The sequence below is a fragment of the Microplitis demolitor genome, chromosome 4 (genome assembly GCF_026212275.2).
Source record: "Microplitis demolitor isolate Queensland-Clemson2020A chromosome 4, iyMicDemo2.1a, whole genome shotgun sequence".
NCBI classification, from domain to species: Eukaryota; Metazoa; Arthropoda; class Insecta; order Hymenoptera; family Braconidae; genus Microplitis; species Microplitis demolitor.
In genome coordinates, this window is record NC_068548.1 from 5,377,955 (window position 1) to 5,390,700 (window position 12,746).

Below are 12,746 nucleotides of genomic sequence, written 5' to 3' on the forward strand. Positions count from 1 at the left end.
ATGATGCTAAAAAAATTATACGTAAACACTGAATAAACAAAAAAAATCTGGGCGTCGGTTGACCCTGCGGGCCAGCCCCAAAACTTCCCGCTGTTTTCGACCTCAAAGAGCGATTTTTTTGTTGATAATATGATTTAAACTAAAAACCAAGTTCGATGACATTATATGATCAAAAGAAACCATAAAAAAGATGAGTTGGTATGATATCAGGCACATTTTAGTACGTTATATTATGATTTATCCGAAAAAAATAACATAAAATGTTATTTTTTTAACTTTTCAACGCCGATATCTTTTGAACTAATCAATCGATTTTGATAGTTGACGTGGCAATCGGCGCGTTTTATTGAATTCTAGAGCTGATTAAAATTTGAAATCGATCGCGTCAGTCGTTTCGAAAATATTTAGAAAAAACCGTTTTTCACCATTTCTTTCTCCTGCGATAACTCTCGAGCGAATTATCCGATTTTGATGTTTGAGGTGACAATCGACGCGTTTTATTGAGTACTAGAGCTGATTAGATTTTGAAGTCGATCGCATAAGTCGTTTTTGAGAAATCAATAAAAAACTAAAAAAAAAAATTTTTTTTTTTTTTCGTAATTCGCAAATATTTTCGAGTCTATTCAATCAAATAATGTGAAATTTTCAGGAAAGTTGATGGCCAATAAGCTCTTTCGATTGCCACCTCAACCATCCAAATCGATTTATTAGTTCAAAAGTTACAAAGAGTTTACATACACACACACACACACACACACACACACACACACACACACACACACACACACACACACACACACACACACACACTCGGACATCATTCTGAAAATAGAATAGCTTCCTAGGACCTCAAAACGTCGACATCTGATGAAAACTCGATTTTCGAAAATCGGGGTGAAAACAATAACTTCCCGAAATTTTTGAAAATCGTCGATTTTCTTAGCGGGAAGTTAAAAACTATACACAAATTCATAAATTTTTTTTCATTCATAACTTTATTTACTTTCTGAACAATGTATATTAGATGCTGGTAAGTACGCGGATTTGCATTGACATATATTATTTATACAACTTGAATTTTCAATTTGACACTGATCATTGTTCAAACAAGATCCTTCAATGATTACTGTGCACATAAATTTATTTAGTGGTATACTATTTTCATTACAAACACACGTTTTACCATTCGAGCATTTTGCGTTTATCAGAAGATTACAATCTTCATCCGATTTACATGACATTCCCAATGAAACTTGAATAAAAATAATGTGTACATATTCAATAAGTATATCAATGACTTATGTAGAATCAAAAATATACAATGCATGTTTTCAAATATAAAAAAGGAAAATATTTGTACTTACTTGCCTCACATCGATCATTAGATATTGATATAGAGTTATCTTTGCATTGACATGTGTGCAGATAACAAAAAGAATTATCTGGAATGCAATCTTTATCTTTAGTACAAAAACCATCTATAATTGGTTGACAGGAACCGTTCAATTCAATGTAATTTGGGTTGCAGGTACATGTTTGATTTTCTGAACAATATTTACGCACTAAATCGCCACATTCGCAATTTTTACGGCAAAAATCCCCTGTTACATTGCACGGGTTTATCGCAGGACAGTGACCGTATTTTATGGGTTCACAAGTAGTTTCATTAACTGAGACATAATTTTCCATGCAAACACATTATTTACCCATTGAACACTCTGCATGTTTTATGGCGCTACAATCTAAGTCACAAATACAATCTCCTTTCAAATGCTCTGAAAAAATAGTAAATTAATGCGAATATAAACTTGTTTCCAATATGTTAATCTATCTAATCATATTAACCTGGTATGCAATTATTATCGGACTGAGATAAGTAATTATGTTTGCATTGACATTTATTGTAAAGGCAAACTGCGTTTAATGTTGCGCATGCTCCGTCGTTCGAACATGGTTCATTTAACAAAGGTGCACACGTTGTCTCATTTGATGCAATGTAATTTTCATTACAAGCACATTGGTGATTTTTCGTGCATACAGAATGCATTATACCACTACAGTCGTCATTATTCTCACAGAGTATTCCTAAATAACCTTATGATAGGTAATAATAGATGATTATGTCACGAATTTCGAGCGCAACATTTGTAATTAATATACTTACTTGACAAACATACGTTATTAGATTGACGTACAAAGCCATCGGCGCATCTGCAAATTTCACGGTCACAAACACTGTGGATGGGATAACAATCTCTATTTTCCATACAATACTCGCCTATAAGTGCTGCACATGTTGTTCTGTTGAATTCAAAATAATTTGAATCGCAATCGCATTTCTTATTTTTAGAACATTTCGCATGTCGTATTTTCTTACAGTCAGTGTCTCGTTGACACGGAAATCCTAACAAGACTTATTAGAAAAAAAACGAAAAATTGAGTAATAAAAAAATATTGCATACCTCAAGCGCGAATAAATTGAATGAAAAAAATATTTAACAAAAAATAAAAAATTTAAATTAATAATTTAAAAGTTGAATAAAAATTCATAATAAAAAAAATAAAAATTAAAATAAAAGTAATGATTAAAAATCAAATGATCGATTGAGGTGTGCACTTTTGGATTTTCTAACATTTTTTTTTTTCATTTATGTTTTTCACGATGTATACTTACGGGGTAAGCATTGACCATGAGAGTCTTGAACAAAGTGAGGTTGGCATGAACATTGGTTATCAATACAGATTGAATTATTCAAGCCACATTCATCAATGTAGTGACAAATTTCACCTGATAACGGAGCACAAGCTATTTTATCAATCTTCACATAATTATGCTTACAACGACATTTTTTGTATTCTCTTGAGCATTTGGAATTTATAAATATTTTGCAATCGCTGTCGCTGTCACAATATTGATTGAACCAACCTAAAAATTAATTAAAATCATTTAATAATTCCAAGACTGAACACTGTTTTCGTTAATCTCGATTTGTCGTTGAGTGATGGTCATTTGTAAGCCGCTATTACCTTCAATACATTCATCGTTTGATTTTTCTATGAAATCGTGATTGCATCGACATGTATGGTCAATACAAACAGAATTGTTCGTTACACATTGTTCATTATTCCAACAGTATTCACCAAGTAATGGAGCACATGTCCTATTATTCAATGGAACGTGATTCAGTTGACAAGTACATTTTTTACTCTCTGAACACCTTGCATTACATACATTTCTACAATCGTCATCATATTCACAATTCCATCCTAACTCAGCTGTAATCAAATGATAATAATAATTTATTTTGAATTCAATCTGATGGAAGAAATGAATTTTTCTTGGTACACACTTGGTAAACATTGCTTATTGTATAAAGGTGAATAAAAATCTCTACATTCGCATCGATTATTAATACATTGTGAGTTTGAAATTTTACATTCGTCATCCTTTGAACAAAATTCACCTATAATTGGCCCACACGATGTTTTATTAAACTGTTTGTTTATCATCACAAACGCATTTTTTATCTTTTGAACAAATTCCAAATTTTATTTTATGACAATCTTTATGGATAAGACAAGGTTCTCCCAAATACGCTATTAAATGTTAACGAACATAATTTTACAATTGTTCCTTAATGTTGATAACCAATATACTATAAAAACAATTTACTTGGATAGCAGTTGAATTCGTGGTATACATAACTATGCTTACACTGACACTTGTTATCAATGCAAAGAGAGTTGGTAATTACACATGGTTCAAATTCCTAACAACATTGATTGTACATTGGTGCACATACAGTCTCATTCAGCGGGAAATATAGTATATCGCACCGACACTTATTCCAATGACACACGGAATGATTAATAAATTTAATACAATCGGTATCACGTAGGCACGACAACAGTGAATTAGCTTGATAATTTGAAAGTAAAAAATAGAAAATTTATTGAATAATATCGAATATTTATCGAATTGTAAATTTACTTTTTCTACAGCCAGTACTAGAATCAGGAACTAAATCAGGTTTGCATTTACACTTATTATCAAAACAAGTAGCATTCATTCGTATGCATTCATCGTCGCTCTCACAAAACCCATCTAAAAGTGGTGCACAAAACGTTGGACTCAATTCAATAGTGTTATTTGTACAATTACATGCATTAGACGCCGAACACTTTGCAAATTTAACTATTTTGCATTGACTATCGTCAGAGCAATATTTTCCTAGTATCTCTAAAACGTGAAAAAACGTCATAATAATCTATAAAACTTAGTTTTATTTAATTACTTGATCAATTTTCTAATAAATAAGCTAACTTGGTTTGCATTGATTATTAGACACAGGTGAATAATTTGCCTTGCATTGACATTCGTTATGAATACAAATAGAATTATCAGATGCACACTTCTCATTTTTTATACAATATTCGCCCAATAGCGGTGCACATATGGTAAAGTTAGTTTCGATATTGTTAGACCTGCAGATACATATGTTACCATTTGAACACTTTGAATGCAATATTTCATCACAATCCTCATCTCGTTCACAATACATTCCTACATACACTGTAATAAAAATAAAAATTGCAACTACTAATAATATTATAGTACAATCTGGCTATAAGTCACTCGGCTATAAGTTACTTCCCTTCTTTTTTTCCCTCGTCTCGATATGGTACCACCACCCAAGTTCCATTAACGAAGTTTTTCGGTTGTCGTGAAGGAAATTGTTTCTGCAGTTTTTTTTATAGGTTAATCAAGTATGTACGTAAGTAATTAATTAATTAATGTAACTCGATCGAATGCCATCTCCATTTTACGGGAGGCCATTTCTTTGCCTATGTCAGGTATACACGCACTGTGAATATCTTCTTTTATATCATAATATAAGAAAACGAAGTATTAAGCATAAGCTCATTATTGGTATTACCTTAAGATCGATGATCAGATCAAAAATCTTTTCGCGTGTGGGTGCCGAACCAACAGCCACAATGAGTCTATACCTCTGTGGGCCATACACTCTGGACATCTCAGAAAATATAAAGACTCTGGCTGAAGAGGACTTGAAGAGGCCCTTCGTGGTATCAGTTCCCTGTACTGGTGAACAGGTTGCTTCAAATAGTGAGACGCAACTTCTCCTCAATACCCTAAAAAAGGCCCCCTCCATTTATAATCACTCAGATTTAAGACATGCTATTCACACAAACTTGCCCTCACCCATCACTGATTACCTAATTTTCGAGCTTTTTGGGCACCATGATTTATAAAATAATCAAGGTGAGGTTTGGATCACTCACTATGTACGTACACTGTAAAAAATGTTGAGTCCGGGTTGTGGTGTGAATGATTTGGTGTTGATATTTTCAATACTGCCGGTGTGAAAGTTACATGACGTACGGCCCGACTAGAAACTTTTAGGTGAGACCTATTGGGCCTCAATTGGGAAATCCCCAAAAGATCTCACTAGACGGAGACAAAAAAACAGTAACCATTGTTGCGCAGAACAGTAATCCTGTCAATGCGTGTGTTTGGGCGAAAGATTAAGTATAGTAAAAGCTTATTTTACTATTGTACTTATATTTATTCAATTGACTACCCTAACAGTAACTTATAACCAGGTTGTACTGTATATCTATTTAAATGTATTATTTTACTTAATCATCCATAAACATACCTTGTTTTTTGCATGTATCTAAATTTTTGAGATTATTTTTTTCACACGTACTCCTTAACATACAGCATGGTTGCGAGTGGACAGGATTGCACTTGTATGATATTAAGTTAGAATGAAATTTATAAAACATTACGTTAATAATAAGTATTCTAATTACCGCCGACATATATTTATAGTCAAATTACATTTTATACGATTTAAATAAATCAGTCTTAGAATGATGATAACAATTAGTATTTTTTATTGAGTATACTCACTTTTTCATTGTCTTGTGCACATTGATAGTAATAATTATTATTATTTCCAAAAATTGTGTTTGCATTTAACAAAATAAGAACTAAGATTCGAAAAATTTCTGACGTGGCTCTGATTTGCATTCTCGAAATTAAAATTTTTTTGTTATGCTTAAATTGAACGCCTTTTTCTTTTTTTTTTTAATTAAGGAAACAAAGTATAATACCGTAAAGTACTTTCAAATACAAGTGTACTTACTGATTGATTGAAAAAAACTGTATTAAATACATTATTATCTCTATGAAACATTAGTTCTATTGGTTTTCATTATCTTCTTAGATAGAAATTTGAAACAAATAATGACTTTAATGAGTACATTTACACTCTATTTCATTACCTTAAAGCTCAAAATATGTCTTTTCATTGGAACACATTTTTTTGGAAGCAAAAAATTGTTCTTTACTAAATTTGCTGGATATTTTTGAGTGAATAATGATTAAAAAAATTCAATCATTACGTTTAATTCGTACAACTTATTGAAAGGTGGTAGTTTTTTTTTCTTTATTCACAAAGTCAATCTTGCTACAATATATAAAACGGGCATAAGTCATTAATTTTAATTTTTTTATCATAAAATGAATTGACCTTCAGATAAATATAACTATTAAAAAAAAAAATGAGTTTTAATGACTTTGTAATTTGCTCAAAAGATTTTTAATTAATTTTATCATAGCTTTTGATAAATACAATAAATTTATAAAAATTAATATGTTTTTTCGATTTCATGGTTTGAAAATATTTATTGTTACATTCCCGAGTAAAAATGAAATCATAATTTTTTGACCAAAAAAATATTAAAACTTACTTGGAAAACATCGATTATGAGATAACTTTAAATAATTTTCATTACATTGACATTCATTATTAATTCATTGAGAATGGGAGGACATATAAATCTCATCGATTTGACAAAATTCGCCCAGCATTTATTTTTTCGTGTCTGTACATGATTTTCTCTACATACACGTTGTTTATATTTCGAACATATTGCAGGCGCTACATTATCACAATCACAGTTATCAAAACAAGCTTCTCTAGACAGAATTTGAAGAAAAAAATTAAAGTTTTGTTATAAAATCATATTGTTAATAAGCCAATTTTGATATATGCTCCATATGTTATTATATATGATTTATTTTTCGCGATAATATTATGTCTCTGAGATTTTGTTTTTGAGAACTTAATTCCCTATAAGAATATATTACATATAACTCCCCCAAAACGAAAAAAATTATTTAATCCGTATGTGGTGAGATTTTTTTTCTTAAAACTCTGGTACTCCGAAACTGAGTGGTTTCGGATTAAAATAAAATTCATATTCACTTCCGACTTTTTTTCAGTATATATATATAGAGGGAAAGTTTGAATGATAATAATTATTCACATATTTATACATCTCACGTATCTTCACGAAGTGAATGCTTCCATTGTATATAAATATAACTTTCATCGCATCTCATTTCAACATTTGATTGTCAGTTTGATTTTTATCCTCACTATACAAACCATTGTCACTTCGTATTGTTAACACTTTTAACTCTAACATAAAATTAATAATCTCCATCCTTAATTAATCAGTGAAAACAAATATCAACATACAAATAAAATGGTAACAATTATCAACTATTTTATTGCAAAATAAAAAAAAATTAACTTAATAGTGATTAATAACAAAAAAACATTGATAACATACATTATTGTGGGTTTTAGAAAAAAATAATAGGATTTTATTGGTTAATGATTACAATATCATCAGTTATATCTGTGAGTCAATTAGGAATAAAACCGTCAAATATATTAGGGACATCAGGACAACATGCTAGCTTTGATTTTATCCGGCCGGGGTTGACCCAGACGTCTTATTCATTCAATGGTCCAAGTTCACATCAATCGTTTAGCTCAAGTATCGGTAATCCGTTGTTAGCCCAAAGGGTCTTGCCTAATGTTGCTCAAGCACTAGCTTATAGAAATCCTGGACTAGGTAAAAATAAAACTGAAAAAATATTATTATTATAACAACTACTATTTATTTTCTATTAAATAAATTGTTATTATTCTTTTTTCTTTTTCGTCTATTTCTTTTTTTTCTACATAGACTATTATCAACAAACGCGGCCAGAGTTATATCAATATCCACAATTTCCAGTGAGAGCATCGCCAGATACAGGAATTCCTTATCAACAAAATTTTATAAATAATCAACAATATCAACAACATCAATTAAATAATTATTTACGTCCAGATTTTTATTACCAAAATCAATTAGCACAGATGTTATCGTTGCGTCAACCTCAATTAACTTCTATTGAACAGGTATATTTATTTATTTATTATTATTAAATTTCATATATATATTAATTTATACATGGCAAGCTCTTAAAAAAAAGTGTTCTGATAAATTTCAAGATCTTGACATTAAAATGAAAATAACTAGAAAACAATGCGGAATTTTGAAAAACTTTATGAAAGATAATTTGCAAGGATTAACATTATCTACAAAAAAGATTTTATGACATTTTGTGATAAGTGCGATAGTTTTGCTAGAAAAGTAAAAAGATCTCGAAATTTACTACGAATTTGACTTCAAGCTCCAATAATTTTTGAAAAGATGATTTTATCAAAAAATGATAACAGACTTTTTTTGTAGAGCGTTCAATTCTCTACAAAAATACGCAAGTGGAATTTTTCTACGATGCATAATTAGCTAGTTATAAAAATCAGAAGACGCAAAAAAAATTAACTCCATGTTATTCTTACTCTCTAAAAATGAATCAGTGAAATTTTCGGGAATCAGTGGATAATCACTATTTCTACAACTATAAGTATACCACTAATTCAACCAGTGGTATACTTATAGCTGGTTCCCAGTGAATATTCACTAAGTTGAAGTGAATTTTACTGATTCTTTTTTAGAGAGATGTGGAAAATGGAAAAGTGCGATGCGGAACCTCTTATGTTAATATTTAGAGCTATAATTTTCACAGGCGTATTTTTATATCTAAATGAAACTTTTCAACCAGTTTCCGAGAAAAAAAAATTGTTTTTTTTTTTAAACACCCTAATATATATATTTTTTTATTTATTGAATTCATTCATTGAGGTGACTAATTGATGGTTGCATAAATTGGATTTATTTATTTTCTTACATTTAAAAATATTGTAGGACAAATACAAATTTTTATAATTTGTATTCATTGTTAAAATTTAATTGAAAATATTAAGTGAGTGGTTATGAATGAAAATTAATTACAAAGTTGTGTAACAAATATCTGTGCAATACGACAGTTAAAATTATTCTAACTAATAATTATGTGATATATCACAAAAATATATATAGTGGACAGATATTAATATAATAAATAGGTGTTATTTAATAATAATTAAATTTATTTTTAGTATACTAATATTGAAATGTATTTTTTAAAAGTAAATTAACGAAATTCAGTATGTTGTAAAAAATTTGCAGTGAATGCGGAGCGGGCGACTGTTTATTTATTCAATTCCCTCAAAGTTTAATTTAATATTGAAATTTCGGTTCGGAATCCAATTCACTCCTAAAAGTAATTTATTTCAATATTAAAACTCCAAATCGGAATGAACACAGATTTACATAAAATCCAGATCACTCCGCTGAAAAAACAAACTTTTTATTTACCCCGTACGCAGAGTGAGTTTCTTTTAAAACTCCGGGACTCCGAGTGAATTCGAATTTTCTATAGTGTAGTAAATAGTGAATATTTACTAATTCATTCTAAGAGAGTAATATAAATTTATTTATATTCAATTAGTTATAAATTAATTTTCTCCATTGTTTGTAGACTCCTGAGCAAGTTCAAGTACCAAATCATCAAAATTTATTGGGCGTTGCATATTCACCGTCAAATACTGTTTCTCATGTTAAAATAAATGCGAATGGTTATAAATATGATTTTTAATTGTAATATTTATCATCAAGACTGTATAATAATAATATTTATACCAACATAAATATATGTATATCAATTTAACAAAAATATATTATTTTTTTTATCTATTTAAAAAATTAATTTTCATTTTTTTCGTTCTATCTACTTTTAATGCATTCATATGAATGTTTTTCATAATTTATGGTAACCCCATGTCGCAGTTTTTTTCAAGGCTTGCTCTCAAGTTCGATAGTTGTTAGCGTTACCATTCACCTATGAGTCTTGCTTCAGATATTTGGGGCAGACTTGAATTGCAAGTCTTATGCTAGCCTTACCCAAAAATTTTGGTGAAATTATTATTCAATTCTAAAGAATAATTGGCGCCAGAAGAATGTTGAATCTACCCTGCGCATGGCTTGCTCAAGTTTAAACTGGTGGGGGAAAGAATAGTATGGGGAGTATCGCGCGTCTTGAGCAAGCCATGCGCAAGTATCTGCTGCAAGTTTCTTGGGCAAGAAATGCATCAGAAATTTTCAGTTTCACCACGATAGAAATATTTTCAATATTCTTGCCTACAATACCATGAGCAAATCATGAAAATTTTTCAGTGAGTTCCTTGCTACACAATCTTGCGCAAGACACATATGTAGAAGGAGACACTAGTAAGTATGGCTATTATTCAAGAGCACTTGCTTAAGCACGTACTGAAGTACGTGTTACTTGAGAATTTTAATTATTATCGTTTAAAATTATATAGAGTTAGAATTACACCAGACAATAGTGGCCATCTAACGGAAATTCAAATTAATTTAACAAATTCAATTAAAAATGGCTGGCATAGTAAAATTTACAATGACCACAGTAAATTGTGAGAAGTTTATTAGTTTTTACGATGCCTTCAATAATTTAAAAAATTTATTTATCTCAATTTTCGTTAGCTGACCAACTAAATTCGGCTGAAATGAACGATTTTATTTTTTTTTGGAGCAAACAATAAAATTTGTTGATTAAATTTTTACCATAACTTGACAATTAAAATAAATCAATTGACTCAAATTAATTTGGATGAAATTTTGCGACCAATAAACACTCTAGTATGTAATAATTACAAGAGTTATTACACATTTTGTCATACTTTTTAAAATGGAATATTTTTCTCGGACCTTAATACCCGCATCATAATTTAACTTTTTTTCAATTTTCAATTTGTAAGGAAAATTGAAATTTCAACATAACTCCAAAATTATTTCAAAAAATTAATACCTCCAACTTTTCTGCAATTTTAGTTTCACTTCCTAACCTCTTAACAGAATCTCACATAAAAAATTAAAAAACTCATATAAAATTAGAAATTTTTCTATTTTCAATACTTAGTTTATAACGTCATTAATTACATCATTAAAAAGATATAATAAAATAGTTTAATTATTATTAATCATTGCATATTAATTAGCAAACAATAAATAAATTAAAGATCAATTACATCAACAGAATGAAAAAAAAAATTACAAGTACAGAAATAAAAAAATATTAATGAAATGAAATGATGAATATTATTATTGTAATTAATTGTCAATTAACAGTTCTTTCCGTTGTACATTTTACGTAGGATGTACTGTTTTTTAGAAAGATTTGAATAATCAGACGGCTCTGTTTTATCTTCTCTTTTAATTCTCTCTCGCTTTGGCAAAAAAACGTGATTTGTCACACATTGTAATACATTTATTTCAATGACAATAGTAAGAGTCTCATTAGGTGCGTATTCATCAAAATTAGCAAACAGATCTTCCTTTCTAATAAATCGATCAAGCGGATAAATCTCCTTGTTATGTAATTCAATTACTTCATCATTAGCATTATCCATCAATACTCTAACGCCATTATTATTAACAATCCATATTTTAAATTTAACGTTTACTGTTTTGTTTGCGTCTACTAGTCTTAAGCTAAATGAAATCCAGTCAGTAAATCTACTGGATGATTGATTAAACAATAATTCAAGTTCCCATGTTAATTTATTGTAACGTGATCCGCTAGAATGACGTATTGATACTTGATGATTAATATCATTTTTTGGATCTAATAATCGATTAATACGTGGTATATCCCATGTTATTAAGGTTGGATTGTTCGTACTGTTAGCAGTGGCCATTATTATTCTTGGATTGTTACCAACAATTGAAGAAAAAAATTTTTTTCAAAACTGATGAACAAAAATTATTTATATTAATGATTTTATAATTTTTTATAAATAATATTTAACAACATTAATTACCTAATTTTTTACGAAGAGTCGTTTTAATATAATTAAGACACAGTAATTAATAGCACACGTGTTATATGTTCTTAAGGTTAGACATATGCTCACCTGATACTTCTAAGGTCTTAATAAAATTCTCCCGCTACTATAGCCTCTAGTTATTCATTACTTTGTTCGAAAAATAGAGGGCCTGACGCCATACTGCGCATGCGCGGAAGAAATAAGATTTTGCTAATTTGCCAATAACTGGAATAAGATAAATTTATAATTGTTTGATAACTGGATGTATTTTTTTTTTTAAAGATTATGTGTAAAAGAAAGGTTGGAAAATCTAAAAGTGCGCATTCCGACTGCGCATTATAATTATTATTGTTTTATACTTTTAATCTATTTTTTTTTATTATTAATTTTTATTTAACTTTTCAATCATCAATTTCATTTTTATTTTTAGTTTAATATCACTATTTATTATTAGTTTAATTTTTATTATTTCAAATTTAAAAAAAAAAAACTTGGTTTTTTTTTGAGCAGATGTCGCTTTTTCTTTTTCCTTCTTAATGTTACACTAGTTGACTAGTTCTGCCACGTCAGTAGTTGGTGGAGAAA

General features: G+C 29.3%; 3 protein-coding genes across 5 annotated transcripts; 1 reads left to right on the forward strand and 2 right to left on the reverse strand.

The window, feature by feature from the left end:
* Positions 1-1,043: 1,043 nt before the first annotated feature.
* Positions 1,044-6,078, reverse strand: LOC103580860 (rh5-interacting protein-like). Of its 3 annotated transcripts, XM_053738264.1 has the most exons (12): positions 5,939-6,078; positions 5,682-5,772; positions 4,325-4,573; positions 3,992-4,240; positions 3,674-3,919; positions 3,351-3,597; positions 3,028-3,276; positions 2,675-2,926; positions 2,165-2,413; positions 1,846-2,094; positions 1,365-1,775; positions 1,044-1,252 (listed from the first exon to the last, which is right to left on the reverse strand). In XM_053738264.1, exons 6-11 carry the CDS (start codon positions 3,508-3,510, stop codon positions 1,699-1,701), a joined length of 1,236 nt encoding a protein of 411 aa, XP_053594239.1. In that variant the 5' UTR covers positions 3,511-3,597; positions 3,674-3,919; positions 3,992-4,240; positions 4,325-4,573; positions 5,682-5,772; positions 5,939-6,078; the 3' UTR covers positions 1,044-1,252; positions 1,365-1,698. The 3 variants fall into 3 exon arrangements, with proteins under 3 accessions (XP_053594239.1, XP_053594238.1, XP_053594240.1); XM_053738263.1 differs by having other exon boundaries at positions 5,682-5,953; XM_053738265.1 differs by having other exon boundaries at positions 3,992-4,573; positions 5,682-5,953.
* A 1,384-nt stretch (positions 6,079-7,462) lies between these two features.
* LOC103580859 (uncharacterized) lies at positions 7,463-10,005 on the forward strand. Its single transcript, XM_008562766.2, has 4 exons — positions 7,463-7,584; positions 7,686-7,956; positions 8,071-8,288; positions 9,794-10,005. Exons 1-4 carry the CDS (start codon positions 7,582-7,584, stop codon positions 9,908-9,910), a joined length of 609 nt encoding a protein of 202 aa, XP_008560988.2. The 5' UTR covers positions 7,463-7,581; the 3' UTR covers positions 9,911-10,005.
* Positions 10,006-11,259: 1,254 nt separating this feature from the next.
* On the reverse strand, positions 11,260-12,416 carry LOC106693320 (uncharacterized). The gene is made up of 2 exons (XM_014440348.2): positions 12,156-12,416; positions 11,260-12,083 (listed from the first exon to the last, which is right to left on the reverse strand). Exon 2 carries the CDS (start codon positions 12,030-12,032, stop codon positions 11,457-11,459), a length of 576 nt encoding a protein of 191 aa, XP_014295834.1. The 5' UTR covers positions 12,033-12,083; positions 12,156-12,416; the 3' UTR covers positions 11,260-11,456.
* Positions 12,417-12,746: the final 330 nt, after the last annotated feature.

Bases quoted from the DNA above. Each gene is read 5' to 3' on its own strand.
- LOC106693320 (XM_014440348.2), bottom strand. From the start codon at position 12,032: ATGGCCACTGCTAACAGTACGAACAATCCAACCTTAATAACATGGGAT.
- LOC103580860 (XM_053738264.1), bottom strand. From the start codon at position 3,510: ATGATAAACAAACAGTTTAATAAAACATCGTGTGGGCCAATTATAGGT. The intron at 2,927-3,027 runs GTAATAGCGGCT...ATTAATTTTTAG, and splicing joins AAACGATGAATGTATTGAAG to GTTGGTTCAATCAATATTGT. The intron at 2,414-2,674 runs GTAAGTATACAT...TTTTCTAATAAG, and splicing joins TCATGGTCAATGCTTACCCC to TCTTGTTAGGATTTCCGTGT.
- LOC103580859 (XM_008562766.2), top strand. The intron at 7,957-8,070 runs GTAAAAATAAAA...TTTTCTACATAG, and splicing joins TTATAGAAATCCTGGACTAG to ACTATTATCAACAAACGCGG. The intron at 8,289-9,793 runs GTATATTTATTT...CATTGTTTGTAG, and splicing joins AATTAACTTCTATTGAACAG to ACTCCTGAGCAAGTTCAAGT.